The 26942-nt window shown below is 40.4% G+C and overlaps 1 protein-coding gene across 6 annotated transcripts in view; it reads left to right on the top strand.

The window, feature by feature from the left end:
- LOC148864234 (exocyst complex component SEC8-like) overlaps positions 1-26942 on the top strand; it is a 208324-nt gene that overhangs the window by 61277 nt on the left and 120105 nt on the right. For all 6 annotated transcript variants that reach the window (XM_088980927.1, XM_088980926.1, XM_088980925.1 and 3 more), the window contains 2 exons: positions 3667-3771; positions 3937-4046. In XM_088980927.1, coding sequence (XP_088837053.1) covers positions 3667-3771; positions 3937-4046 — 215 coding nt within the window. The remainder of the gene's footprint in view (positions 1-3666; positions 3772-3936; positions 4047-26942) is intronic.

Genomic DNA, 26942 nt, shown 5'->3' with positions numbered 1-26942 from the left:
TGTAGCTTCCAACAAGTATCTTTTGTGTGCTTGGGTTTCTTGCAATGTTCACATACCAGATCCCGTTTATCTTCCTTCTTTTGGTCCCTTTCTAGATCACCCCCTAGCTTAGGTTTAATAGCTGTCAAGGCTGAGAAAGGGGGCTAAGGCTGCATCATGACTTTCCTCCTGGTCTCTTCACTATGCACCTGGGAGTATGCTTGAGAAAGGGTCACACTATCTCTTGTCAATATTTGTTATCGCACAATGTCATATTCTGAATTCAAACCAGCCAAAAACTCAAATACCCTATTCGTCTTGACTTTCTTTCTGTGAGTCTGTCCATCTTTGGGACTCTCCCACTCAAGGGTCTCTAGATGGTCAATCTCATGCCACAAGTGGTTGGCAATAGGTTTCTCTCCTTGTTTAAGGCTGTTCACCTCACACTTCAGTTCATAGGCTCTGGCAACATTAAGTGGTTGGGAATAGGTTTCTTTCACAACATCCCATATCTCTTTGGCTGTCTTTGCCCACAAGTAATTTCGGCTGATATGTGGCTGCATAGAATTACAGAGCCATGCCATAACCAAATAGTTCTCTTGAATCCACTTGTTGTATGTTGGGTCCTCGTTGGAAGGTTCTTTCACATCTCCCAAGAGGTAACCCAGTTTTCACCTTCCTCCAATAGCCATCATGGCTGATTGAGCCCAGTCCAAGTAATTTGACCCATCAAATCTCATAGTTGTAATCTGAAACCTGGTTTCAGATACACTACCATAACTGTTGTTTCCAAAACTACTTTCTCCCCGACCCTTAAACTCCCTCTTTGATTAAGAATCAGTGGCTACAAACTATTAGAGCCACTATACTAGAAAACAGAGTAAAATCAAGCAGGTCTGAAATCTGATCTGAAACCAACACAAATCTGATCTGATCTGAAATCTAATCTGAAACCAACCCAAATCTGATCTGAAATCAATCGCCTATCACAGTATATGCAAGAAATCAACTCAAATCTGATCTGAAATCAATCGGCATGCACAGTACCAGGCAACCTGTCAATCTGAGATGCTATTTTCTGAAATCACTACTGTGGGGCCCATTGCTGTGAGAGCAAAATTAGGGTTTCAACTGTAGGTCTGAAATAAGTGCTCAGCTGCACTCTTCAAGCAGTCCGCACAAGTGGGACTTGTCGTAGGGTCAATATGAAACCCTAAAACTGATCACCTCTGAGAGGGGGGTTCGGCCCAACAGTCAAACCCTAGAAACAAATTTAAAAACAGTTTGGCCTCTCCTTCTAGATAGGTCCAATCTATCTCGACTGATTGCAGTCTCTGAAACTCAATAAAAAAGACTTATGGATTTCGGTTTACTGCCTTCCAGGGTTACCTGAACCCTAACATTCGCTGCTTCTTCCTGATTACCAACTCTCTGCAAGCCGCAGCAAGTCCTCAACTGCTGCGAACCTCTCTTGGTAATCTCCAAGATTCAGCCACCGAATACTTTTTCATAAGCTTCTAGCCCTAGCTAGTCCTCATGTGGTTGGCTGGACTAGACACACATGAGAAGCCCTAGATAGGCTCTGATACCAAGTAGAAGATCAAGACTGTAATCAGTCTTGAATCCTAATAGGTTTTAGGTTTACAAAAAGGAAGAAAAGTGAGAGAAAGGAGAGGGAATAGAAGAGAAACAGGAGAACACAAGGGGTTGAAAGGAGGGACAGATTCTAACAGATCTGCTGCCACCACTCTCTTATTATTTATAGGTTATGTTCAGTACATAATGGAAAGGACAGATCTGCCCTTAGTACTTACATGATAAATAAAGTAAATAAAAACTGAAATAAATAACAACTGAATTAACAAACTGACTCAAACTGACACTACTATAACTGAAACAAATAACTACACATGCTGTCCTGCGAACACAGTGGGGACCACTGCTGTGGGGCCCACATCAGCGTTCTCTACAAAGAGCATGGTATATTACTTAATAGAAGACTCTAAAGGTGACGATTTTCCTTTCAAAAGATGAGAATGAGCAATAAAACAAAGTTTATCAAAATGTGGACCTAGATGGCAGTGCTGAAGCTGCAAAAAGTATCATGAGATGCATTAGAAGAAGAAGCAAAAAAACAAGAATGATGAGAACCACAAGCACTTCTAAATTCCAAAGGCAAAGAGACATCCAAGTTTACAGTCCCTCCCAGTCACTCTCCCACTGTGTTGGTCTTGTATCAAGAAACCATCATGAGAAAAATGAAGAATGTAGCCATTGTCAATTAATTGACCAATTGATATCAAATTAGTGGCCAATTTACAGACAAATAATACTTGATTTAAATGCAAGGAACCTAAAGGGGTAGTAACAAATTCAAATTGTTGATGCTAAGGATGTTGAGTTTATTTTCATTGGATGTGATAATTTGAGTATTCCCAGAATAAGATGTATAAGAAGAGCAGGGGGTATCACAAGTCATGTGATTCGATGCCCTTGAGTCAATAATCCAAAACGTTCTTAGAGGAGAACTGAAGTAACAGTGCTTACTTGAGAGCTAATTCAAGTACATCCATAACTAGTGGATTGGATATAGAGAACTTTGAAGAAAAATAAAAAATTGGTGAGATGGTAGATATGGTGAAACTTCAACCTAGCTTCAAATCACACAAGACTTGGTTATCTTCTTCCAGAAAAGTCCCATAGAGATTGGCATGTCACGAGTATAAGTGCCATTACCGAATGTTGTTTTTGGCTATCTGGGTCTTGGGAGGGTATGCTGGATATGGACCTAGCCTATGTCATTTTTATAGAAAGTTGCAACTCTCAGACTTGAACACCACACTTGCCAGATTGAGATTGTACCATTGTTCCAATAAATGACTCCTATTTAAATCTTATTTGTCCACTTACCAAAAAAGTCTCTGGTGACTACAGAAATCAGAGAACTCCGTTTTTTCTTTTGATATTTTCTCTGTAAAATCATGAATAATCACTAGACATAGTCAAACGGATATCTGTTGATGCCATTCATCAGCTGATGCCATTCACTGTAAAATCATGAATAATCACTGTAAAATCATGATATTTTCACTCTAAAGTTACTATATCATTGGAATCTAGAGTTTTCTTTTTCTTAAATGATATATGCTGTCTGTATATCTGTTGATGCCATTCATCAGCCTGTCAATGTAAACAGGTTTCTTCTATTGCAGAGGTAAGGCATAGTAGGAAGAATAGTCTCCCTGCTCTGATACCAAGCAGGAATAAGTAGTGGTAGTAGGAAAGGTAAACAAGTTGTTTGACTCTATTGATTAATATTTACATTTAACAGTAATAAAGACAAAATTATATATACTTCCATAGTTCTCACTTTTAATACATTTATAATGTAAAATCCTTTCCTATTCTTGATTTATTTGAGTTCACGTTGGATGACACAAAAGTATTCAATAAATTAACCGACATGCCAACATTGTGATGATGTATTGTTTTCTTTCGATACTAGTTTGTGTATAATGTAGAATCTTCTATGTTGTTATGGACCAGTTTAACTTGAAATTGCATTGGGTGTTACCAGAAGTCTCAACGTTGTCTTGTAATTATTTTTAGTTTATGGGAAAATGATTCTTGAGCTACAAAGGTGGTAAATGTGAAGATATATCCTCAATAGTTTTCTGTGTGGCTTAGGTTCCAGCTCGTATTGAGAAGCTTATTGCTGATAAGCAACTTTATGCTGCAGTCCAATTGCATGTCCAGTCAACGTTAATGCTTGAAAGGGAGGGACTTCAAGTGGTTAGTGTATACTCCTTTATTGTTCTAGTTAATTTTTGCAGTGTTATAATGAAGATGCTTAGTTCTTGATGCCTGAACCAGTTGCTTCCAAGTTCTGTTCCATTTCTTTCATTTCTGTGCTTTTCTTAAAATGCACCTCTTCGGTTTTCTGGTACATTGTTTCAGGTTGGGGCTCTGCAAGATGTTTGCTCTGAATTAACAAAATTGCAAGGAGTACTATTTTATAAAGCATTGGAAGATCTACATAGTCATCTATATAACAAAGGTGAATACAGGTAATTCTTCTCTCTTTTTCATATCTATGATTCATTGTCATCATTATCATCTAAACCTTGTACCAAATATATGGGGTCATACATGAATCCTGTTTCACCATTCCATTCTGTTCAGTGCCACATCCACTATTAAATTATGGGTGCTTAAATCATTTCTTATTGTAGAGAACATGGGCCGAATGGCCCATAGGCTGTTTATCCTTTTTTATTTTTTATGTTCTTTTCTGTAATGGGCCTTAATCTGAGCTTTATTCTTTCTTGTGTTATGTTTTTTAATTTTCTGCCCAACTAGGGACCTCTCTGTAAATTATTAAATTTAACTTAATGAAATAGAATTAGGGGTGTAAGAGAGAGGGTTATTTTCGAAAACCTGTCTCTCTGAACCCTAGTTGCCGCCACCTTCTTCTTCTCCTTTCTTCTTGAAACCTGATTTCTACTACTTCCTTTTGATTTTCTGCAACTTTTTGAACAGTCATTTCTTTTCAAAAGGATTTTTTTCTTCTCTTATTATTTCCACCCAAGTCCTTTTTTGTCTGCCCCTATCTCTTCTAGCTCTTTCAACTTGTAATAAATCACTTTTCCTAATAGGTGTTGTAGATGGTCTTCTATGCATGTGTTGGAAAACGTGGGGTTACTGGTTCAGATCTGAAAATAGAATTGTATATATTCCTGGGATTGTGGAAGGATTGATTTAGAAAGTTTTTTCTTTCTATTTCTTTCTTTCTATTTTCGTACTTTTTATTTTCTCTTCTTTCTACTTTTTCTTCTTTCTGTTTTCTTTTCTTTCTATTTTTCTTTCTTTCTATTTATTGCAGCAGCTTACTGTATAAATACGCCCATTGGCAATAGAATGAAACATATTAGTATTCTACCATTCAAAAACATGGTATCAGAGCTCTAGGTTTGTCAACCTTGAGATTTTTTCGGCCTTCATTGCCAATTTTTTGTGTTTTTCTGTTCTGGCCTTCAGTGTTGATCTATAACCAGAAGTGTTCCTTTATTCTCCTTTCCTGTTGGCCTTATTTTTCCTCCATTAACAATGTCCGACATGACTGCAACAAGTGCTCCCATCCAAACCGATGAAGGAGCAACAAATTCTCATCCTCACACTAGTGATTTGCAGAATATTTAAGCAACATATAGACTGAATGGCCAGAATTACTTGAAGTGGCCACAACTAGTGCGTACCTATTTGAAGGGAAAAGGAAAAATTAGTCACCTCCTTGGAACAGGACCAAGGTTGGGCGAGCCAAATTTTGATGTTTGGAACGAAGAGGACTCCATGATTATGTCATGGTTGTGGAGTTCAATGACACTCGAGATCAGTGATACTTGTATGTTTCTTCCCTCTGCAAAGGGTATTTGGGATGTTGTCCAACAAACCTATTCCAAAGCCCATGATGCTGCTCGTGTCTATGAGGTCAAAGTGAAGACTGTGGCGGCCAAACAAGGGAGCAGGAGTGTTACAGAGTATGCAAATCTGCTGCAAAATTTATCGCATGAGCTTGATCATTATTGGGTTCTTGAGACAAAGTGCACAGACGATGCTTTGATCTTGAAGAATTTTATTGAAAGAGATAGGGTGTATGATTTTTTGGTCGGACTGAATGCTGAATTTGATCAGGTCCGAATACAAATTCTTGGCAAAGAAGAAGTGCCTCCATTGAATGAAGTCATATCCCTTGTCAAAGCTGAGGAGAGCCGCCGTGGAATCATGCTTGAGCCTAAAGATCCCGAAGGCTCAGCCATGGTGGCAAGGGGAGGAAGTTACAGTGGTTCAAAGGGTGAGAACAATCTGGCTCGTGACACAACCACTTGTGATTGTAACGATAACCTCTGGTGCACCTATTGCAAGAAGCCCAGACACATGAAAGATCGGTGCTGGAAACTTCATGGGAAACCTTCCACGTCCAGCAAGGAATGGGGAAATCGAAGAGTTTCAAAAGGAGTTCAACAGGCCCATAATGTCTCCACAACCCCGCAGCAAGAACACTCAAGTCAGGGACCATTTCATGATGAAGAAATTGAAAGGCTAAGGTGCTTCCTGAAATCCTTGAAGCTAGGAAGTGGTTCTACCTCTCTTGCTCTCTCAGGTGAGTCTTTATCTCTAGGATTACATGCCTCGGTTAGTGTTTTTCCATGGATTCTTGATTCTGGAACTACTGACCACATGACACCCTCTTCACTACATTTTTTCACCTATACACCCTGTCCTAGTAATAGAAAAATTTCTATTGCTGATGGTTCTTTCACCACAGTGGCAGGGATTGGGAATATTCAAATTACTCCATCCCTATTACTTAAAAATGTGCTTCATGTTCCTAAGTTATCCACTGGCCTTATCTCTATACATAAACTCACCCAGGATGTGAACTACAATGTTGTGTTCTTCCCTTCTTACTGTGTATTTCAGGACCAGGTTTCGGGGAAGAAGATTGGACTTGCTAAGGAAAGAGATGGACTCTACTACCTTGAAGCAACCAGAAAATCATCTCACACTGTTATGCATGTCACACACGAGTCATTCTTATCTACCTCCAAAAAAGATTTAATTTGGCTCATCATTTCCGTTTTGGTCATCCTTCATTTCCTATTTTAAAAACAATGTTTCCTTCCTTGTTTAAAGGAATTGATGTTGAAACCTTTCATTGTGATGTTTGTGAACTTGCTAAGCACAATAGGGTTTCTTTCCCAATCAGCAATAAAAGATCTTCAACCCCTTTTTATTTGATTCATTCGGATATATGGGGCCCTTCTCAAATTCCCAACATTACTGGTTCCAGATGGTTCGTCATCTTTATTGATGATTGCACTAGGTTCACATGGATTTTTCTTCTTAAGTCTAAATCTGATGTGGGTACGATTCTTCCCAACTTTCATAACATGGTCCAAACTCAGTTTGGTGTGAGAATTAAAAGGTTTTGATCTGATAATGCTACAGATTATTTTAATCAGAATTTGTCCCCATTTTTTCAGAAAGAAGGCATTGTGCATGAATCCTCCTGTGTTAACACTCCCCAACAAAATGGGGTAGCTGAGAGAAAAAATGGCCATCTTTTGCAAACCACCCGAGCCTTTCTCTTTCAAAATCAGGTGCCAAAACAATATTGGGGGGAAGCTGTCCTTACTGCTGCCTACACCATAAATAGACTACCATCTAAAGTTCTTAACAACCGAAGCCCAATACAAGTCCTTTTTCAATTTTACCCTGATATTCGAGCCTCAAATAATCTCACACCAAGAATTTTCGGCTGCATTGCCTTTGTTCATGTCCATAATAAGGGAATATTAGACCCACGAGCAATCAGGTGTGTCTTCTTGGGATATTCCCCAACTGAGAAAGGTTATAAATGTTATCATTCAGCCACCAGAAAATTCTACACCTCCATCGATGTCACATTTGAGGAAGGAAAATCTTTTTTCACTAAACCTTATCTTCAGGGGGAGCCCTCATTAATGCAAGATAAGGCCTTGGATCTACTCTCCCTAGATGTATTACCCTCCTCACAGACATTCAATCGTCAAGAATCACATCCCTCTGAGTCACATTCCTCTGAGCCCCACATTCCCAAGTCTCAACAAGAGTCAAACAACCCGACCCTTGAACCAAATTCGGACACTGTTAACCCCACGACTGATGTGCATGATAATGTGAGATATATGCAGGTTTACTCTAGGAGGAAAAATCCAGATCCTCAACCTGTGCAAGTCCAAGATTCATCTCCTAATCCAGATCCTGAACCTACACCTTCACAGTCTGAGTATGAGTGTGACCTACCTATTGCACTGAGAAAAGGAACCAGTGAATGTACCAAACACCCATTGTACCCTTTAGCCAAATATGTATCATTCCAAAGATTCTCTAAATCCCACAAAAGTTTTCTAGCCAGCCTTAACACCATTCCAATTCCTAATACTCTAGCCGAGGCACTTTTTAATAAGGAGTGGAAAAAAGCCATGAGAGTGGAAATGGAGGCATTAGAAAAGAACAACACATGGGAAGTTGTGGATCTACCAAGAAACAAGAAGACGGTAGGTTTTAAATGGGTGTTCACAATTAAGTACAAATTTGATGGGTCATTAGAAAGGTACAAAGCACGCCTGGTAGCCAACGGATATACACAGACTTATGGGGTAGATTATTAGGAGACTTTTGTCCCAGTAGCTAAAATGAATACAGTAAGGGTGTTACCGTTGTTGGCTGCTAACTATAATTGGGATTTGCAATAGTTTGATGTAAAAAATGCGTTTCTCCATGGTGATCTAGAAGAGGAGATATACATGGACATTCCACCGTGTTTTGGAGAAGGCATAAAAGGGAACAAAGTTTGTCGGTTGAAGAAAGCACTATACGGTCTCAAACAATCTCCGAGAACATGGTTTGGAAGGTTTACGAAGGTAATGCTAAGTACAGATTACAAGCAAAGTCAAGGTGACCACACATTGTTTATCAAACACACAGCCTTGGGGGGAGTTACTGCACTATTAGTCTATGTGGATGATATAATCGTTACTGGGAATGATAAAAAGTAGAAGGAAGCATTGAAAAACTGCCTTGCCAGAGAATTTGAGATAAAAGACTTGGGGAGAATAAAGTATTTTCTCGGAATTGAAGTTGCACATTCTAAACAAGGCATCTTTATCTCTCAACAAAAGTATGTTGTTGATCTTTTGAGAGAAACAGGAAATTTGGCATGTAAACCAGCTTCCACGCCTATAGATCCCAATCATAAACTTGGAGAAGCCAACGAGAATGCAAGTGTAGACAAGGAGATGTTCCAAAGACTAGTTGGAAAACTCATTTATCTTGCACATACACGACCGGATATTGCATATGCTGTAAGTGTAATAAGTCAGTTTATGCATAATCCTAAAGAAGTTCATCTGCAGGCTGCTCATCGAATATTGCACTATTTGAAAGCCAATCCAGAAAAAGGAATTTTATTCAGAAGAAATGGAGGACTGACTCTTGAAGCATATACAGATGCCGATTATGCAGGATCTCCCGTAGATAAACGGTCCACTTCTGGTTACTATACCTTCTTAGGAGGAAACTTAGTCACTTGGAGGAGTAAGAAGCAAAATGTAGTGGCTCGGTCAAGTGCAGAGGCAGAATTCAGGGCTATGGCACAAGGAGTGTGTGAATTACTCTGGTTGAATATAATTTTAGAAGACCTGAAGATTCCACGAGAAGAGCCTATGAAACTATATTGTGACAACAAGTCAGCCATCAATATTGTTCACAATCCTGTTCAACATGACAGGACGAAGCACATCGAAATTGACCGACACTTTATAAAAGAGAAACTGGACAACAAGTTGATTTGCACTCCCTATGTGTCTACAAAAGGACAACTGGCCGATGTACTTACTAAAGGGCTTAATAGTACAGACTTTCAAAGAATTATAGCCAAGCTGGGATTGGAGGATCTCTATTCACCAGCTTGAGGGGGAGTGTTGGAAAACGTGGGGTTACTGGTTCAGATATGAAAATAGAATTGTATATATTCCTAGGATTGTGGAATGATTGATTTAGAAAGTTTTTTCTTTCTATTTCTTTCTTTCTATTTTTGTACTTTCTATTTTTTCTTCTTTCTGTTTTCTTTTCTTTCTATTTTCTTTCTTTCTATTTATTGCAGCAGCTTACTGTATAAATACGCCCATTAGCAATAGAATGAATCATATCAGTATTCTACCATTCCAAAACAACATGTAACTGAACCATCTCAATCTACTTTCTCTTATTTTATCACCTATTGGAGCTATTCCTAGGTTCCTTTGTATGACCTATAACTTCTTCCTTTCTACTTTTACCACTCATTCATCTAAGCATTTTTATGGCTTCTTTTTATACCTATGTTTATAGTAGTTTTTTCCTATAAATCTTATTTTATTACCAAAAGAATCCATGCTTTTTCTTTTTTCTATTTTTAAACAAAAGAAAGTGTGTCCTTGAGTTTTTCTATCTGTTTTTTTTTTTTTTTTTTTTTTTTTTTTTTTTTTTTAAATCTGCTCATGGGTATTGTTGTTACTATACCTGCTATTATCATTGTAATTAGTCTAGTAAATCTAATACCAGAGCACCCTTCAGGCTATGAAGTTTAATCTTTTCTATAAGTATTAGTCTTAGATTTTTGTTAGTTCTTTACCATCTGATGACATTTGATGTAGGAGTAAAGAAATCAATTGGAATTTTCTTTTTATTTTTATTTTTAATTTCATGTGTTTTTTTGTGCAGTCATTGGTTAAGTAGTTAAGGAGTTCTTTAGGTGCCCTTTGATGATGGCTGATGTGCTTAACAGAATGGCTTATTACTTTGCCTTTTAATGGATAATAGAAAGCTAAAAATAGTAATCTGATTTTATAGCAGTGATAAAAGAAAAGAAAAAGTGGTTCTTGGAGAGAAGAGAAGAAGAGATGGGAAGAATTTGGTTATGATTTGGCCGCCCTAATCATTGTCTTATATACTCATAAAGAATGATTACAATGACTAATATGCCCTTATTACTTTGCCTTTTAATGGATAGTAGAAAGCTAAAAATAGTAATCTGATTTTATAGCAGTGATAAAAGAAAAGAAAAAGTGGTTCTTGGAGAGAAGAGAAGAAGAGATGGGAAGAATCTGGTTATGATTTGGCCGCCCTAATCATTGTCTTATATACTCATAAAGAATGATTACAATGACTAATATGCCCTTAATAGGGCGGCTACTGCTAACAACATAAAAACAGTCCCAACAAAATAACATAAACAAATGGGCCTCCTTGGGTCCAATAAAACTAACTAATGATTCTGAGCAAGAAAAACACAAAAAACTGCTAAATTGCAACACTCCCCCTCAAGTTGAGAGTAGATGTTACACATTTCTAATTTGTGTAGATCTTGTTATACCTTATTTTTAGCAACTTCCTTGGTAAGAACATCATCTAGTTGTAAGTTGTGAATAAACCCTAGTTGTTTCTAGGTCAAAGTAGAGAAGAAGAAAGAAGAAAGAAAAGAGAAAGAAGAAGAAGAAGGAGAGGAGAAGAGTGTTCGGCCAGACTAGAAGAGAGGATGTTCAAAAGTCACTCTCCTAGCCGACCCACTTGACTTTTATTCATGAAAAAACATGAGTTACAAGAAAGACAATTTTGTCCCTCATAGAAGATGGGACACATAACTTAAACTCAGATACAGTAGACATTTCACTTTCAATAAGATACACCAGAATGACCAAAATACCCCTGACTCGAGCATTCTAACACTCCCACTCAAACTGGAGAGTATATATCATATATTCCCAGCTTGTTACAAATGTAATCTATTCTTCCCCGAGACAATCCTTTTGTGAAGATATCTGCCCACTGATTTCCTGATCTCACATGAGATGTAGTTATTACCCCACTTATCACTTTCTCTCTCACAAAGTGACAATCCACCTCAATATGTTTAGTTCTTTCATGGAAGACAGGATTGGATGAGATGTGAACAACATCTTGTTTATCACAGTATAGTTTCATGGGTTTGTCAATTGAGAAACCCATCTCCTGTAGTAGGTTCTTCAGCCATACTAGTTCACATGTGGTATGGGCCATAGCCCTGTATTCTGCTTTCGCACTACTTATTGCCACCACTGTTTGCTTCTTGCTCTTCCAAGTTACAAGATTGCCACCTAGGAAGGTACAATACCCTGTGGTTGACCTTCTGTCTAATATAGAGCAAGCCCAATCAGCATCTGTGTACCCTACTATCTCAAGAGGTCCTCCTTTTTGGTATAACAAACCACGACCTGGAGCACCCTTTAGGTACCTAACAATTCTCAGAACAGCTTCCTAGTGAGGAACCCGAGGATGTTGCATAAACTGACTCACCACACTCACAGCAAATGATATATCTGGTCGTGTAATGATCAGGTAGTTCAACTTTCCCACCAACCTTCTGTATCTTCCAAGATCATCAAACTCTTCACCTGCATCCACACTTAACTTGGCATTGAGTTCCATAGGAGTCTCTGCTGGTTTAGCACCTAACAACCCTGTTTCTTCAAGTAGATCAAGAACATATTTCCTATGACATAGGTTGATCCCCTGTTTTGACCTCGCAACTTCTATTCCTAAGAAATACTTTAGTTTCCCCAGATCTTTCGTATTGAAGTGGTCTTGTAAGAATTTTTTTTAGCCTGTCAATTCCATTGTTGTCACTTCCAGTTATGACAATATCATCCACATACACGACTAGCAAGATTTTTCCATCTTTTTAGTTATAGCTAAACACGGAATGATCAACCTGACACTGTTTCATCCCAAAGGCCTTCACCACTTCATTGAACCTGCCGAACCATGTACGAGGAGATTGTTTCAGTCCATAAATTGCCTTTTTGAGCCTGCACACCTTACTAGCCTCCCCCTGAGCAACAAACCCTGGTGGTTGCTCCATATACACCTCCTCAACAAGATCACCATGTAGGAAGGCATTTTTTATGTCAAGTTGTAGGAGAGGCCAATCATACATAGTAGCCAATGAGATTAACACCCGAACTGAACCAATTTTAGCCATAGGAGAGAATGTCTCCATATAGTCCACACCATATAACTGAGAATAGCCCTTGGCCACTAATCGTGCCTTCAATCGTTCCACACTGCCATCAGGAAGATGCTTCATTGTATAGATCCATTTACACCCAACAGTGTGCTTACCAGGAGGAAGGGTGGTGAGTTCCCATGTACGTTTATGTTGTTGAGCAGAGAGTTCTTCTTCCATGGCTTGCCGTCAATCTGGAGAGGCAAGGGCTTCCTGTACAGTCTTGGGAATGAGAACCGATGAGAGTAATGATATAAACTTGCAATGAGAAGCAGAAATGTGAGCAGTGGAAACATAGTCTGAAATGGGATGAGAAGTACAAGTACGTTTACCTTTCTGCAAAGCAATAGGGAGATGAAGATCTGAGGGAGGAGTAGTAGCAGGATCTGTTGGCGGGTGCTGAAGTGGAGGAGGAGCCAAAGCACTTCTGCGAGTATACACTTGAGTAATTGGTGGCCTCTCTGTAGTAACTGGCATATGATGTGCATCTACAGTAGGAGTGGAGCTACGGGAAGGGGGTTCACAACCGGAATAGGAAGAGGAACCACAGAGGGAGAAGAAGAGACCCCGACATTGGAGAAAAAAGGAACTGACTCAAAGAAGGTGACATCAGGGCACACAAACGATTTATGAAACTTAGGGTTATAACACTTGTACCCTTTTTGAGTCCTTGAGTAGCCAAGAAAAATACACTTCGTAGCCCGAGCATTTAGCTTGTCTACTCCAGGCCCCATGTGCTGAACAAAACAAACACAACTAAAGACTCTTGGGGTGAGAGGAAAGGGAGACAAAGTGGGGAACAACATGGAGAAAGGGGATTAACTTCCAAGGATTGACATGGGCATCCGATTTATTAAAAAGCAGGATGTAAGAATAGCATCACTCCAAAGGTGCTTTGGGACATGCATATTGATCATCAAGGACCGAGCAGTTTCAAGAAGATGTCTATTTTTCCGTTCAACTACACCGTTTTGTTGCGGGGTGTAGGTACAAGAAGTTTGATGAATTATTCCATGATGTTCTAGGTATTGCTGAAATGATGAGGAGATGTATTCTTTGGCATTATTGGAGCGAAGTATTTTCATATGAACACCAAGCTGAGTGCGTATTTCAGCATAAAATTTCTGAAAAATAGAGAACAATTCACTACAGTCTTTCATAAGATAGATTCATGTCATCATTGAAAAGTCATCAACAAAGATTACAAAATACTTAAACCCATTGTATGACACCACTTTAACTAGACCCCATACATCAGAATGAACTAAAGCAAAAGGACTTGAGACACGACTATCAGTTCTTGGACTAAATGAGACTCGATGATGTTTTCCCAACTGACATGACTCACAATCTAATGATGAAAGATGACTCAAGAAAGGAACTAGCAGCTTCAAAGCCTTGAGAGAGGGATGACCAAGTCTGCAGTGCCATTGGAGAGGAGTAAGAGACGATTGAAAAGCCATTGGAGGGCCACCACCATCAAGGTAATACAAACCACCGACTTCATGCCCTCCACCAATCTTCGTCCCCGTCTTGAGATCCTGAAACACACAAGAAGAAGGATAGAAGGTTACAAAACAATTAAGGGACTTGGTTAATCTACTAACAGACATAAGGTTAAAAGGGAACTTAGGAACATATAAAACAGATGCTAAAGACAATGAGGAGAGATCAACATCACCAACACCACAAATAGGAGATGTAGGACCATTTGCACTTGTAACTGTCTGAGATGTGGAGGTGTGAAAAAGGGAAGAAAATACATAAGGAGTCCCAGACATATGGTTCAAGGCGCCAGAATCAATGATCCAGGGTGAGGCTTTGGAAGCTAAACAAGTCATACCTTAATGGGCAAGTGTAGCTGTGTTCTGCTGAGATGTTTGAAGGAACTGCTCATATATTGCCCGTGGTACACTCACCATTTCCTGCCTAGAAGCACAAGTGGGTGTGGAGGGGGTTGGTGCAGTTTGCTGGCTTTCAGTAATTGTGCTACTGCTCTTAGATGTAACATGGTTAGCCTAAGTGTTGGGTGAACCATGCAAATCATAGAAGAAATTAACTGTGTGCCCCTCTAAGCCACAATGTGTACATTTTCTCTGAGCATTACCCCTTCCTTTTCCACGGCCTCCCCCTGACTCACGACCTCCAGTCCGGCCACCGGCCCGGTTAAACATGTGTCCACCACGGTTGCTTGGAGGACCACTGTTGCCACCACCACTTCTACTTCCACGACTACCAAACCAGATCTATCAGAGAAGGAAGAATGTTCCACTCGCTCAATGGATGTCCTCTTAAGACTGGCAAAAACTTCTTCAAGTGAGGGGAGAGCTGATCCCCCCAATATCAGTGCTTTGACAGGCTCATACTCAGCCTTCAAGCCCACAAGAAACCTAGTCACATCAAGCTGTTCACGTTGCTGTTGTTGGATCTGGACATCTGATGTTAGAGGGTGATACACATTTAGCTCATTGCGGATGTTTCTCAAACTTGCATAATACTCTTCTAATCTTTGACTTCCTTGCTTCAAATTGAAGTACTCTTGGTATAACTGATATACCCTAGTTGTGTTGTCTTGCCCAGAGTACAACTTTTTAGCATGATCCCAGATCTCTTTGGCTGTATCTAGGAACATGAAGTTCACACTAATCTTTGGTTCCATGCTGTTCCAAAGTCATGTCATTATCTGTGCATCATCTTGTTCCCAATCACAGAATCAGAGGAAGGTTTCTCCTCCCTCACATGTTTTACTTTCCTCTTGGCCTTCAAGAACACCTCCACAGATTTTGCCCATGGTACATAGTTCTCACCATTCAACTTGATGGATGTCATTTGAACACTTAGATAATCTGAAGAGAGCATGATGCCTGTTTTGTTGTCATTCCCAACTACAGTTGAAGCCATCTCAATTATGTCTCCTCTGAATATACACTACAATCTCACACTTGTCACAAGACTTATCTCACTTACAATACCACCAACCCACTTTCTTCAACTGCACATTACACACTACACTCTAAAGCTGAAACCATTCAGTCAACACATCAAACACTTGGATTGCACACTGCAGGACCATTTACCACCAACACTCCACTACTGAAATTACTCAGTCATTTCATCGAACACTTGTTCTGCATACTGCAGAACTGATTACACACAAGGTCTAGGGGTTCACTTTTAAGCATTTAAAAACGTAGATATGTCAGCCACCACAACACAATCAACACCACACCACTGCTGTCGTGGACATCAGCAGTCTACCACTCTTCTTTCAGCACACTTGTGAGCAAGAAAACACAAAAAAAAGACATGACTGATATGTGTATCAGTTTCACCCAGCACCACAACAACTAACTTTCGGAGCACAAAAAAAAATCAGCATTCACAGTCCATTTCTTAACACACGACAGCAGTGTCCATACCTGTATTACGACCAGCCCTCTTCGTACACTGAATAGAGGGTCTAGTATACCACTTCAACGACCACCACAGCACCGGCCATAGGCATTCTCACCTCCAGGCCCTCAAAGCGACAACTCCTTTTCAGCCCTTTATCGAGTCTTCAATCAGATCAGTTGTAGGATGATGAAACCTACTGTGAGGCTGGCGGCGAACCCAAGAAGAAGACAGCAGCAAGAAAACGAACACCAGACCTTAATGCTCTGATACCATGTGAATAAACCCTAGTTGTTTCTAGGTCAAAGTAGAGAAGAAGAAAGAAGAAAGAAAAGAGAAAGAAGAAGAAGGAGAGGAGAAGAGTGTTCGGCCAGACTAGAAGAGAGGATGTTCAAAAGTCACTCTCCTAGCCAACCCACTTGACTTTTATTCATGAAAAAACTTGAGTTACAAGAAAGACAATTTTGTCCCTCATAGAAGATGGGACACATAAACTCAGATACAATAGACATTTCACTTTCAATAAGATACACCAGAATGACCAAAATACCTCTGACTCGAGCATTCTAACATAAGTCATATGCAACATATGGCAAGCACACTTCTCAGGATGTCACCCGTTCTCTTATGAAATGTCTGTCCACTTCTATATGCTTTCATGCTGAATTGGGTTATGAACAATGTTAATTGCTTCTTGATTATCACAGTACAACATCATAGGATCATTTGCATCAACTTTAATCTCTCCTAGTAAGGACTAAACCTAGAAAAGATTTGAAACACTGCCAAATGCACTTCTAAACCAGTCAAACCAAGCTTTGGCTGACTGTTCCAATCCATATAAGGACTTCTTTAATTTGCATACCTTTCCCTTACCTACATCACCATAAAAACCAGTTGGAAGGTCCATGTACACCTCCTCCTTCAAATCTCCATTGAGGTAAGCATTCTTCACATAAAGTTGGAAGAGAGACCAAGAGTAGGTAGCTGCTAGATACATGAGGATCTGAACTGAATTCATTTTAGCTATCAGTGCAAAAGTCACCAAGTAGTTTGTCCCATAAGTCTAGGTATACCTTTTTGCAACCAACCTTGCCTTGTACCTTTCTATGCTTCCATCAGCCCTATACTTCATAGTATAGACCCATCTACAACCGTCTCCTTGCCATCATGTAGATCCACAACTTCCTATATTTGATTTTTAAGCAAGGATTCCATTTTCTCCTGCATAGTTGTCCTCTACTCAGGTTTGGAGAGAGTCTCACTAACATTCCTAGGTATAGACATAGAACTACGAGAGTAAAGAAAGGCCCTGTGGGAGGGAGATAACCCATTGTAGGAAAGATGATATGAGATACAATAGGTTGTGCACTTTCTCTTCCCCTTATAGAGTGCAATAGAAAGGTCTAGGTCATCCGCAATAACAAGAACTGAAACGTCAAAGGGAGCGAAAGGCATACCTGATTCTGTGCCAGTTGAACTTGGAATTTTAAATGAGCCAATAAGAAGTGGCGTGGGTTCCTCTGTTGTGGAATCAACCTCTCTGTGTCGCTACTGTAGGCGCTGAAGTGTTAAAAACTAAGAAGCAGGATGTAATATAGTAGGCAAAGGCAAAGTAGTTGGAACAATTGGGTTAGACATTGGAGTAGGTAAGGGAGCTAGAACAAGAAGTGGTATGGGTTGCTCATTTTCCTTCCCCAAAACACACCCCTTGAGAAAGACTCTCTGTAAGGAAAGGAGTGGGCTCAGAGAAAGTGACATCCATGGTGACACATCAACTCCCTGACACTGGATCATAACAACAATACCATCTTTGAACAGTGAGAACCAAGGATATGGACAAAGCATACACATCGAAACATCCTCAAAGGAACATGAAACATCTCCACCTTAGGCAAAAGAAGGCTGAAGGAGCAGTCTATTCAAGAACACGAGAGGGTACCTGATTTATCAAGAAGATTGGCATGAGAACTGCATCACCACAAAATCAAATTGGAACCGTGGAGCTCACCATAATACTTCTTGCCGCTTCCACAATATGTTTGTTCTTCCTTTCCACTACACTTCTATTGTGGAGTATATGAACAATTGATCAGATGAATTGCTCCATGCTCTAATAAATAGGATGCCAAGTTTTTCTCAAAATATTCCCTTGCATTATTTGATCTGAACACCTTGACCTATACTCCAAGTAGTATCAACACTATATGATGAAACTATTGTACCAAGGCAAGTACTATATCACGAGATCTCGTTAAGTATAACTCTGAATATCATGAATAATCATCCACAAATAGGAGAAAATAGCAATAGCCACCAATAGAAGGAACATGATATGATCCCCAAACATCAATATGAACAATATAAAAAACTGAAGAACATTTTTTTATTACTTGACTTAAAAGAATGTCTACTGTTTGCTGGAATGAAGCAGCCGAAGGAGAAGAGAAGAAGAAGTAGAGTTGAGAATGGCGGCAATAATCTCTCAGCTGGCCCTACTCTATTATTAATAAGTGTATTACATAATGTTACACAAATAGACTAGAATGCCCCTGATTAGTGATGGGACACCTAGACAAATAAAAAACACTAAATAAGATTAGGCCCAATAACTAAGGCCCAATAGCAAAAGACTAAAGACCCAACAGAGATAAATAAACATATTAAGACAGCCGAACCAACACTCCCCCTCAAGCTAAGCATGGATGTCAATCATGTTTAGCTTGCCAAGTAAGTCCAAGAATTTTACTATAGCTAGCCCTTTAGTTAAAACATCTGCGATCTGCATCTTGGAGGGAGTATAAGGAATGCATAGTTCTCCTAAGACTATTCTTTCTCTGACAAAGTGGTGGTCTATCTCAATATGTTTCGTTCTATCATGTTGCACTGGGTTATTTGCAATGTTGATGGCAGCCTTGTTGTCACAGTACAACCTGAGAGGGCACTCGGTCTTTATTCCAAGTTCACCAAGAAGGATCTTAAACCACAGAAGTTCAGCAACACCATGAGCCATAGCTCGATATTCAGCCTCTGCACTTGATCTAGCAACCACATTTTGTTTTTTACTCCTCCATGTAACTAGATTTCCTCCAACAAAGGTGCAGTACTCGGAAGTGGACTTCCTGTCCCCAACAGAGTCAGCCCAATCTGCATCAGTATGTGCTTCAACTTCAATCTTATTGTGTTTTCTAAACAGAATCCCTTTCCCCGGGCAAGACTTCAAATATCTGAGAATCCTTTCCACAGCTTTCATGTGAGGGACTTTAGGAGTGTGCATGAACTGATTGACAACATGTACAGCATAAGCAATGTCAAGGCGAATGAGGGACAGATAGATCAACTTCCCCACCAGCTTTTGGTATCTTTCCTTATAAGGGTAGTCCTCTCCTACTGATTCCTGTAGACCATGGTTCTGTTCTATTGGAGTATTTGCTGGCCTACACCCCAACATGCCTGTCTCTTGTAGAAGATCAAGGACATATTTCCACTGGCAGATGTAGATGCCCTCTTTTGATCTAGCAACTTCAATCCCAAGGAAGTATCTCAGCTGACCCAGGTCTTTGATCTCAAATTCAGCAGGCAAGAACTCCTTTAGTCTTTTAATCTCTTCTTGATCATCCCCTATAATCACCATATCATCCACATAGACAATAAGTGTTGTAAGTTTTCCATTTCTCTTCCTTATGAACAAGGTATGATCTGCCCCACTTTGAGTATAACCACCTTTCTTCATGGCCCCACAAAGCTTCTCAAACCAAGCTCAAGGAGACTTCTTAAGACCATATAGTGCTTTTCTCAGTCTGCACACCTTCCTACCAAACCCACAACCTAGTGGAGGATCCATGAATACCTCTTCATGTAGGTCGCCATTTAGGAAGGCATTCTTCATGTCCAACTGATTTAGCTCCCATGAGAAATTTGCAGCTAATGACAATAGAACTCGGATTGTGTTGAGTTTTGCTAATGGAGCAAAGGTTTCTTTGTAGTCAATCCCTTCTTTTTGAGTAAACCCTTTTGCTACAAGTCTGGCCTTGTACCTTTCAATGGACCCGTCCTCCCTATGCTTTACAATGAACACCCACTTGCATCCAACAGTGCTTTTCCCTTCCGGTAGATCCACTAATTCCCAAGTCCTTGCTTTCATTGAGGCTTTCATTTCTTCGTCTGTAGCCTTTTTCCATCTTGGGTTGGATACTACCTCTGAATACCAAGTAGGAACACGCACAGAAGAGAGAGCAGACACAAAAGAACAATAACGGGGAGACAAATGTGAGTAAGACACAAAATCAGCAATGGGGTGTCAGATAGTACAAGAACGGGTAGGCTTACGAAGGGCAATAGGAAGATCCAAGTCAGATGGATGTGTGATAGGATTACTTGGGGTTGCTGAGACACGTTCATCTGAGTCCAATTGGTTGCTGTCATGAGTTGGAGGACCCTGCTTCCTTCTGTTGTAGGTGATTCTTATATCTTCCTACTGCCTTCTAGAGTCTTCAGTGACATCTGCAACATCACTAGTAGTAACTGGTGCAATGGGAGCCTCATTAGATTCACCCGGGATAACACAACTAGGAGGATCAGGAGGAGAAGGTGGAAGATTCGAGGCAAAAAGAGGCACAAAGGAGGGAACAGAAGAATCCTCTTCCATCCCACTAGTCTCCCCCTGAAGAGGATTATGGGAAGAATGAAAATAGGATTGAGACAAAAAAACCACCTCCTTTGTGACATTTTTTCTTGGTGACTGGATCATAACACTTGTAACCCTTCTGTGTAGGAGAGTACCCCAAAAAGATTCCTTTCGTAGCCCTAGGATCCAGTTTGGTCTTCTTTGGATCATTTACATGTATAAAGCATACACAACTGAAGACACTCGGTGGAAGAGAAAAGTCTGGAAGATGAGGGTGAAGGACAGAGGAAGGAGTTTTCATCCCCAATACCTTGGATGGCATTTGATTTATCAGATATGATGCAGTAAGGACTGCTTGAGACCAATAGTTTTGGGGAACCTTGTGCTGAAATAGTAAGTCTCGAGCAGTCTCCAATAGGCGTCTATTCTTGCGCTTAGCAACCCCATTCTGTTGGGGGGTACTAGCACAAGATGACTGATGGATCATTCCAGCATCCTCCATAAACAGATTCAAGGACCTTTCAAAGTATTCAGTTGCATTATCAGACCTGAATTGTTTAGTTTTCTTGCCAAATTTTGTTTCAACCATTTTGTAAAATGCCATGGTTACCCGTGGCACTTCATCGCGTCCTTTTTACAAGTAGATCCATGTGCATCGAGAGTAGTGATCAATAAAACTGATAAAGTACCCAAAGCCATCAACATAAATAATGGGTGAAGGGCCCCAAACATCAGAGTGGACTAAATCAAAAGAAGCTTGAATTTCATTACTAGAAATTGGATAAACTGTTCTACATTGTTTTGATAACTAACAAACTTCACAAACTAAATTTTGACTTGAAACACCTTTGACTAATTCCGGAAACAACACTTCTAATGATGAGGTAAATGACCTAGCCTAGCATGCCACAGATGTAACCTAGCTATTGACTCCACATCGGACTGACTACTAGTAGTAGATGTTTGCAAGGCTGAACTGATGTCTGCATCAAGGTAGTAGAGGCCTCCACACTCATGACCGCTCCCAATTGTTCTCTTCGTCAATCTGTCCTGAAAGACACAATGAGTAGGAAAAAAAGTAATGCTACAATTCAAATTCTTGGTAAGCTTTGAAATAGATAAGAGATTTGAAGAAAGATTGGGAACATGCAGGACAGATTTGAGTGAGAGGCCCTTGCTTAGGTCAACCACCCCTTTCCCATAGATGGTAGAGAGGGAACCATCAACAACCCTCATCTTATCTTGGCCAGACAGTAAATGATAGGAAGAAAATAGAGAAGACATATGTGTCATGTGGTCAGTTGCACCGGAATCAATAATCCAAGAAGCAAGATCAATAGAACTAGTTACACTAAAAGCAGAGGCAGCACCTGATCTGGCAAGGGAGGTGGAAGCAAGAGAATTGGTGCTTAGACGGGCTAGTGCCCGACTAAGTACCTCTACCTCATCAGCAGTGAAACCCAAGGACCCATGTCCGGGGGAATTAGCAATCTGTCCCATGGAAGAGGTAGTAACTATGGATGAGTGTTTTGAGCCATCACCACTGTGACTGGAAACCAGATTCCCACTTGTAGCTTGACCCTTCTGATGCTTCTTATCTTTCTTCAGAGCAGCTGGTTTCAGATGTGGATAGAGAACCCAACAAGTCTCTTTCACATGCCTTTCTCCTCCATAGTGGGTGCACTTCAGATGTCTCTTGTCCGAGTACTTATTCCCCTTTTGATTTGTAGAAATTAGGGCCAAATGTTCCACAGACTGTTCAGCTGGCTTAGTTTGAGTATCAACTTGCATCTCTTTTCTCCTAACCTCTTCATTCCTCATGAGGTAGTAGACATGATGTAAGTCTAGCATTTCATCCCTTCCCAGAATTTGGGACCTTATGCTCTTAGATATTGGATTTAGGCCAACCAAAAATTTAAATGCTCTTCCCTCTTCAATTTGTTTGTCATGCCTTTCCTTGTCTCTGGCATTCTCCCAATCAAGAATGAGGTGATGATCTAGCTCTTCCCATAGACCTTCTAAGGCAGCAAAATATGTTGCAACAGTCATATCCCCTTGCCTCAAGGCAGCAATGTCTTGATTCAATTTATAAATTCTGGCATTATTTTTTCTCTGCCCATAAGTTTTAGACACTGTCCCATATCCTGGCAGCAGTGGAGAAATGTTGAACAGTTCTAGCTACACTTGGAGTCATTGAAGCAAGTAGCCAGGACATAACTGTAGCATTCTCCTTATGCCAAACTGCATAATCAACACTACCCACTTCAGGTTCCTTCTTCTGCCCGTCCAAATAACCAGTGAGTTCCCGGGATGTGATGAAGAGCATGGCTGAAACAGACCATTCTCTGAAGTTATACTCATCCAACAACACATTAGTAATCTGCAGGCTGTGCAGATTTGGATTCTCCAGATTAGGGGACCTCCCACTAGTCCTAGCATCTCTAGAAGACACTTCCCCGGATATAGAAGACATCTTCTCCTACTTGCAAAGATCAAAACTGTAGACACAATATACAGAGAACTGTTTCAGACTTACGGAACTTGCTGCACTGCAAACTCTGTCCAGAGAACCTGTAACAGAGCTGAAACCACGAGCACCACACTGCTGCACTGTGCTCTAATTACTGTTGTCGCAGACTGTAATCAGTCCAGACTTCTGCTGTGCTCTAATCACTGCTGTCGCAGCCTGTAATCTCTGCCATGACCAGTTCTAGGACTGCCGAGATCAGTCCTCCCACCTAGATCTGTTCCACACAGATCTCTCTTAACCGAATGGTTACAATTTGCTGTACTGAGTCTATTAGGGCATCAGCTTCTGGGACTAACTCCCCTTGGACCCTACAACCAAGGGAAACCCTAGATGTAGGTCCTGCTGTGTTCTACGATCAACCCTAGGGTTTATTTGCAGCAACCAAGATAGAAAAGAGGAAATAAGAGAGTTGGATACGAGTAGAAGATGAAGCGGCGGCTGTAACCAGGTGAAAGATTAGAGCTCTGATACCATGTTTGCTGGAATGAAGCTGCCGAAGGAGAAGAGAAGAAGAAGAAGAGTTGAGAATGGCGGCAATAATCTCTCAACTGGCCCTATTCTATTATTAATAAGTGTATTACATAATGTTACACAAATAGACTAGAATGCCTCTGATTAGTGATGGGACACCTAGATAAATAAAAAAAACACTAAATAAGATTAAGCCCAATAACAAAAAACTAAAGACCCAACAGAGATAAATAAACATATTAAGACAGCTGAACCAACATCTATGTAGAGGACATTGATGTGGGCCCCACAGCTGTGGTACCACTCTGTCCGTAGGGTAGAATGTATCTAGTCACAGCTGTGGTTATTTTGTTGTTTTGTTATTTCTAGTTTCAGTTTTATATTGGTTGTTATCTAGTCACAGTTATGATGTAAACACCAAGGGCAGATATGTCCTTTCATGTAACTAGCATAACCTATATATATATTAACTTAAAGTGGCGGCGGCAGAATGATTGACATTCTGTTCTTCTCCTCAAAATCTGTGTTCTATTGCTCTTCCATCACTCTTTCTTCTACATCTTCTTCACTTTCTCTTCTCATTGAACCTAAAATCTCTTAGTGATCAAGACTGAATAGCAGTCTTGAAAACCTACATGGTATCAGAGCCAAGTTAGGGTTTTTCATGTGAGTCTAATACCAGCCGACCACATGAGAATCTCATAGGACTGAAAGCTGAAAAGGAGGAGTTCGCAGACTGATTCTTGGAGATCGCCAGAGTTACTAGCAGCTGTTAGAAACTTGCTAGGGTTGCAGAGTGTTGGTGGTCAGGAAGGATCAGAGAAGACTAGGGTTCAGGTAACCCTAGAAGGCAGCGAACTATTTTTTCCTTGTAAGTTGTTACTTTTTAATAGAAGTTCTTTCAGAGAAGATAGGTTGGACCTATCTGGATGGGAAGGCCGAACCATTCTAGCTCTTTCTCTCTTCGATTTCCTAGGGTTTCTTTCTACTCTAGGGTTTGAAAGTGATCTGCGGCAAGCTCTAGTGATTGACTGAACTCTGTGATCTACCTAGAGCTACTCTTAAGTTGATTGGTAGATCCGATCAGATTCTAGGGTTTCTTATTAACCCTACTGCAAGCTCATCTATACAGTTTGGACTGTGCGACTGAATTGCTTCCTCTCAGGACTGATTAAAACCCTACTGAAAGCTCATCTATATAGTTTGGACTGTGCGACTGAATTGCTTCCTTTCAGGACTGATTAAAACCCTAACTTTCCCTAGCATATCAGTTTTGTTTTAAAGCTGTTCTCAGAGTTCTAAGGGGGTTAGAGATCTACAGACAGCTACTGTTGTGTTGGCTAGTTGGTTTCAGATCAGAATTACTTCGGTTTTGTGCACATACACTGAGAATACAGATCAGGCCTATACTGTTTTGATTGTGATTGGTGATTCAAGTACTGTTTTGAGACTTGACAGAAATGGAGTCTAAAATTCAAGCAGAAGGCAGTCTTGGGAACATCAGTTATGGTGGTATTTCTGAGATGGGTGGTCAGATTACGACCGTAAAGTTTGATGGATCAAACTATATGGAATGGGCCCAATTAGCCATGATGGCTATTGGTGGAAGAGGTAAATTAGGGTACCTCCTGGGAGATATGAAAGAACCTTCCAAGGGAGACCCGACATATACCAAGTGGATGCAAGAAAACTACTTGGTTATGACATGGCTGTGTAATTCTATGCAGCCTCATATTAGCCGGAATTATTTGTGGGCAAAAACAGCTAAGGAGATATGGGATGTTATGAAAGAAACTTACTCCCAACCCCTTAATGTTGCCAGAGCATATGAATTGAAATGTGAAGTGAACACCCTTAAACAAGGAGAGAAACCGGTATCGGTCTACTTCTCTACCTTGAAGTCCCTGTGGCATGAGATTGATCACTTAGAGACTCTTGAGTGGGAGAGTCCCAAAGATGCTCAGACCCATAGAAAGCACATCGAGACAAACAGAGTGTTTGAGTTCTTGGCGGGACTGAACTCAGAATATGATATTGTGAGGCAGCAGATTTTGACTAGAGACAATGTGACTCTCTCTCATGCTTACTCATTTGTACATAGTGAAGAAACCAGAAGGAAGGTTATGATGCAACCCTTATCAGCCTTTGTAGCGGCTACACCCAAATCAGGGGGTGATTCAGAGAAGGATAGGAGGAAGGAAGACAAGAAGGATGTAGTATGTGAACATTGTAAGAAACCCAAACATACAAAAGATACATGTTGGAAACTGCATCCCCACTTGGTTCCTGCGAAGTTAAGAAACAAGAAGGGCACTGCTCATGTAGCCATGAACACTGATTCAGCATCCTCATCTGGCACAAAAGGAACATCTTTGGAGACCTTAGCTACAGTTCGGGCTGCCCTAATACAGCTAGAAAAGGAGGTTGGAAATTCAACTCAACCACCGCAGCCTCCATCAGCCCCTGTCACATCTGCCTTCGCCCATTCAGGTACTCGAGCTTCAGCCTATCATGCCTCAGCTCCAGGTACTACTGAACCTTGTTGGGTAATAGGCTCAGGTGCATCTGATCACATGACTAGCTTGCCTTCACTGTTTACTACTTACCATTTGTCTTCTGGTAGGGATAAGGTATCTATTGCTGATGGCTCCTTGGTTCCTATTTCTGGGAAGGGTGACATCAAGCTTTCAGATACTATCTCCCTATCATCTGTTTTGCATGTTCCTAAGCTTGATACTAACCTTCTTTCACTCAGTAGTATTACCAAGCATATGAACTGCTCAGTAACCTTCTTCCCTGACCGATGTGTTTTTCAGGACTTGGAGACGCAGAAGGTGATTGGGACTGGCCGTGAGACGAATGGGATCTATCTGCTCGGGGAGCGGTTTCGTCAGGGAGAGTCAGTAGAGAAGTTGTCTTTTGTTTCTAAGAGTGTGAGTCCGGTTATGCTATGGCATAACCGATTAGGTCATTTGTCTTTTCGATCTGTACAGAGTTTGTTTCCTACTTTATTTGAGTCTATTGAGTTGTCTCAGCTACAGTGTGAAAGTTGTGAGTTTGCTAAGCATTGTAGAAAGCCTTATTTATTGAGTAATAAAATGAGTGATAATTATTTTGATATTGTGCATACTGACGTTTGGGGGCCTTATCATATCCCTTCCATGGGTGGGTACAGATATTTTTTGTTATTTGTTGATGACCATACCCGCTTTTCTTGGGTTTATCTCATGCGTTCACGAGATGAGGTACCTTCCCTGACCCAAAATTTTCACCAAATGATCCTAACCCAGTTTGATGCCAAGATCAAAGTTCTCCGA

The sequence above is a fragment of the Nelumbo lutea genome, chromosome 3, assembly GCF_056320005.1.
Source record: "Nelumbo lutea isolate HS-2025 chromosome 3, American lotus-T2T, whole genome shotgun sequence".
Classification (NCBI taxonomy): domain Eukaryota; kingdom Viridiplantae; phylum Streptophyta; class Magnoliopsida; order Proteales; family Nelumbonaceae; genus Nelumbo; species Nelumbo lutea.
The sequence above is the reverse complement of the archived record's forward strand: the minus strand, read 5'-3'. Positions and strand labels throughout refer to the sequence as shown.